General features: G+C 42.0%; 1 protein-coding gene across 1 annotated transcript in view; it reads right to left on the minus strand.

The window, feature by feature from the left end:
- Positions 1 to 4,273: 4,273 nt before the first annotated feature.
- TEOVI_000810400 (expression site-associated gene 1 (ESAG1) protein, putative) overlaps positions 4,274 to 4,812 on the minus strand; it is a gene marked incomplete at both ends in the record, with an annotated part of 891 nt that continues 352 nt past the window's right edge. Inside the window, one exon of the mRNA XM_067223183.1 lies at positions 4,274 to 4,810. Within this exon, the coding sequence (XP_067079284.1) occupies positions 4,274 to 4,810 (537 nt within the window). The remainder of the gene's footprint in view (positions 4,811 to 4,812) is intronic.

Below are 4,812 nucleotides of genomic sequence, written 5' to 3' on the forward strand. Positions count from 1 at the left end.
CATTTTTACTCCTCTATATATAATATTAGTATAGAATTACAAAAAGCACTCTCATATCGTAATGAAACCCCCTTCATAATCTCTACGAACTGTTGCCACTCCCACTTGAAACGGTTTATCTATTCACTTTTTGCTAAAATGCGGCTTTTTTTTGATACTTTCTCTCGCTTATCATTCGTGAGTCTGCAATTCCTTCGCAACCTTGCCCCGTAATTGTGTAAAGTTTATTTTTGCATTTTATGCGGCTCAGTCGTCGACTTGCGCATGGATATATATTTTCAGTATTGAGGAATTGGTTCCGCCTTTTTCTTCCTGTGAAAAGACTTAACCAAACATATTGGTCCCAAATAGCGCTCAAATATAAAATCCCTGCTCGTTTCGGAAACGACGCGTGTCTGGTGGGCTCTGCAGTGGTGTAGATGCACGAAGTATCGTAAATGTTTTGTTGAGGGAGATTCTGTTTCATTTCTTCTGCGGTCACCACGACTTGCCCGCTACGATCTGTGCAACTGAATATGATGTCATTAAAAAATTGTTTGTCAATACCGCCTTGTCATCCCCAAACTTCTACTCGTAGCATTGCATATATCCAGCCAATGAATCAGCTTTTCTGCCATCGTCTTTAAACACTTACCAACGGCTGAAAGCATAAGACGGTTGTCAGTGAGATTTAAAAGGTAGCGCATTCTATGTGTGAAGAATAATACAAAATATTCCCTCGTTCATCAGTCGCTGATTTAAGATATTCAACAGGTTTCTCCAAGGGGGAATGATGAGAGGTTCTATATTTACCCTTTTCCTTTCGGTCCAAAACACCTTTATACGTTGTAGAAGCCAACCGCTTTGTTAAGAGATTGCACCGCCTCCTTGCGCCAAACTCTTAACAAAGCAGCCGCAAACACTTTGCTAGCGATAAGTACTTTCAGCAATGGAAAAAAATTACCTCATCCATTAGCAGCCCTCCCCATAGCTACGTGTACCGTTTCTGGGCGGAATATCCTGCGCTGGTTTCGCTCCTTGTCGGCACAACTGTCAAGAACGTGGCAGTATATTTCTTCTGAAACTCGGCTGTCGGACCGTGTTTCCCTTTTGAGCCCAGCGTAGGCTCCACAGCATTCGAAACTGTTCCAATGCCTGGCTACTGTAAAAACGGGACCCGACGTCACATAAAAATAGTTGCTAGATGACGGCTGAAATCTTTACTGATTGTACAAAACCAAAGCAAACCGGTTTGAAGTTTCCGCGACCAGGAATAACTTTATTTTTAATTTTTTGTTTTTTTCATTTCTTGTGTGTAAACCATGCCCTTGCACCACGAACCCCGCCTTACGCATATTTGGCATGCTCATAGGCTGCCGGCCGCCGACCGTTCAATATGAGGCGGGCTTGTTGATGGCGAATAGCATGCACCATACCGAGTGCCGTTGCTCACTGATTCAGCCCTTTTAAGAGACCAAATATCTCAATAGTGGCGCTGGCGCCATGTCAAAATTCTTTTGCACTGAGTGAAAACGAGTCGAAGATATCGATGGCGGTATCAAGCGATTTGGGATGTGAATGGCTCCGCCCATTTCTTTACAGATCACATTCACAAATGCTTTATATTCGAGATTGAAAGAAGCGAAGCCTAGCGGTGTCGCATGAAACTCTTATTAACGTCTCGGGAAGTATATCACTCCTTTACCTGTGTCCACTTATCGTGGATACAGCGAGAAAAAGCCCGACACGCTAGCCTGTGAGGATTGTAAGAACAGTGGCTTATATAGGCGGCTGCTTGTAATGAGAAGCCACTTCCTCTAACGTCGCCATTACATGGCCGCAGCTTGGGGGCGAAGCATATGGCTGCCACCTCTCAGATCACTGGCGGGATTAGTGGGCGCCGCCCATTCAATAAACGGTACCATTTGGCACAATTGAATGCAACCGAAAATGTGCGAATGAACCTTCCGAATGTTGCAGAAGCTGCTCCACAGTTCTTTGACCGTTTAACTGGACAGTTAAAAAAAAGATAGCCCTATGAAGAGCTCGCAGACGTTTAAAGGAACACATGGACAGAGAAAAAAAGAGGGAATACTTAAAAAAAACATTGTCTTATTTAAAATCCGGAGAGTGACAAAGCGACCGGTCCAATATGTGGTATTATATTCGTGCTGAATATTGAAATATCTCGTCAAAAGAAATTATACACACGTTTTTGTTAAAAAGGCAAGTTGTTGATGCTTTGACTTGGAAGTTGGAAGTAGCATTCTAAAAATGATATGACCGTGCCACTAAATATGGCAAGAGACTATGTTTAAGTCTGAGGTATGTGGAACTCTTAAACACCAAATAGTGGGGGACGGTCTGGGATTCGTTGTATGCCTTCTATTTTTGTGCACCCATATTCCACAATATCCGTTGTTTCGATAGGCTACATGGGGCGGGATTAAAATGCGGAACAACCGACCATTACACAATTTATACTTGAGAATATGGCGTAAAACGGTCCGAATTCATGTGAGGAAAGACTAAATAACTGCAAGAAGTACCGAAAATGGAATCCTGCGAATAACAACATATAACATTTAATGTGGAACAAGTGTCTTTTTATATTTCGGTGGGATGGAAAGTGTTTTGCAATTTTCAAAGAATAGGCTTTTTACATAAGTTTTTCTAAGGGCCCTGGGCACCGTCAACAGCTACAAGATGTTACATTGACACTCTATGTTTGTTTATACTTCTGATAAATGTTTTTTGCTGCTTAGATACTAATAGGTTGGCATACAGTGGATTTTCTTTGCGCATCATAACATCTATAGCTTTTTGTTTAGGATTAAAAATAATGTCCCAATCTTTAAGTACCATGAAACCTAAAAGGAAATTCTACCGTAACGTTACGCGAAAGCGCACAGCAATTGCAAAGGAAAAAGACTAGATAGCCTCCAGTTGTTGCTGATTAAAATGAAACTCAACCTATTCAAAATAATTTTTGTGAAAGACAGAAAGGTTTTCCATACGCAGACCATAGTTCTTTAGACAATACATGCAAAGCTTCAGCCACAGAAATGAAAAACTGTGGGAATGGCCATTGGCAGTTCTGCTTGCGGGGAAGATTGGAAAAACGGATACGAATTTGCAGCCCTGTGGCTTGCTGAAAAATTGATACAACAGTAAATACGACATGCGCTTCTCCTGCACGTATGAATGCTAGGGCAAAACAGAAGATTAGCAAGATAATTACAATAACTTCCCAATTTATGCCAACGGTTTGCACCCCTTTAAAGCGCAAATATGTCACCTAGTTCAAACGCCGTAGCCGGCACAGAACACTGCTACAAGGGCGTCCCTGACACCTCACATCGCTCCTAAAGACAAAACGTGGCTATATTGATAACAATGTTGCGCTGCTCAAAACCAATGTTTTCTACTGCATCGTTCCCCCGAGCCCTGCGAACATACCCAAGAGCTAACGGCGGCACCAGCATAATGATTTCCATCACCAGCAGCGACAACAATACACCTCCTGAAATCACGATGAGGAGAGAAACAGGAAGGGGGCGAACGACCATTCATATTATACACTTTCGTACGCACCCAAATTGTCTTTTTCCTTTTCGAATTCCTCTACCTTAAGAAATAGACTGGATACACCTCTTGTCTCAAAAGGGTTTTGATTTACTCAACACAACATGTGTCGGATGTCGAATTATCACCCCCTTTTTCTAAATGTCGCGCCAAGGCCCCTTCCCCGCCAAACAATCAACGCTCTACAATTTCCCAAAAGATCGCTAAACCAACGAATCATTTTCATAAAGTAGCCAAAAACTGCTACCCCTTGCATGAATTTTTTTAGCACAGCCAGCGAGGGCGACGGAAGCTCGAACAAAGGTGTTGACTGCATATTTGCCGCCTTTATTATGGAAGGCTACGCACAGACAAACCACACCCACGCTGTAGCCACAGAGGAAACATCGTCACACAGTAACTTTGGGGTGACTACCTCCACCAACGCATCACCTTAACAACCTACAGAATTTTGCAATTTTTACAATGAAAGAATTGCTCTAAAGGGTAAGATGCCTGAAAGAAGTTTGTTTCATACATGCAAACTATAAATACAAGTATTTAAAACATAACAATGCCATCGCCGCGGAAGGTTTGTGTTTTTTTTTTTTTTAATGGAAACAAAACATGTCATCAAAAACACTATTAAGCACATGTGCGCGTGCGAACTCGCACAAAAGCATGTATTGAAAAACACGAGTGGACGTAAGAAAATGTTTGAGCATATTTGTTAGAAGTCGGAACTTGTTTTATTTACATTTAAGGTGATATTGTTCTCATGCAGCAACAAAGTAAAATTGCTGTGAACCATGTTAAACTGGGACTCAAGAGATGTGATATTTGACATCATGGCAAGCAGTACAGAAGGCGGCAAGCCAGCAGCGAAAGGTACAATGATGGGGGAGAATATTTTCTTGACCTCTAACGTAAGCTGGAAACGACCGGCGTCACTTTGAGGCCATTCAAACACATCGCTCGCATGTTTTCCTGCGCCGTTCTTATATAAGTTCATTCTTGGTAAGTTGAAGCATTCGCCTACAGAACCTGTTTGAACGTTTATTTCAATACCGCCTTTCTTATAATGTTTAAGGGCTTCATCGTTTACGCCATCTCCCAACGGGCATGTATGGTGAACACACTCGTTTTTCGGTTCCGCAACGCTTCCAAAGTTTTGATTTCCGCATTTAGCCTCATCTTGTTTCAAAGGCCTATTAACATCATCCCACACAGTCCTTGCGACCTCAGCAATAGCCGTATAATATTTATTCA

Source organism: Trypanosoma equiperdum (assembly GCF_001457755.1).
Source record: "Trypanosoma equiperdum strain OVI genome assembly, contig: ctg_1786, whole genome shotgun sequence".
NCBI classification, from domain to species: domain Eukaryota; phylum Euglenozoa; class Kinetoplastea; order Trypanosomatida; family Trypanosomatidae; genus Trypanosoma; species Trypanosoma equiperdum.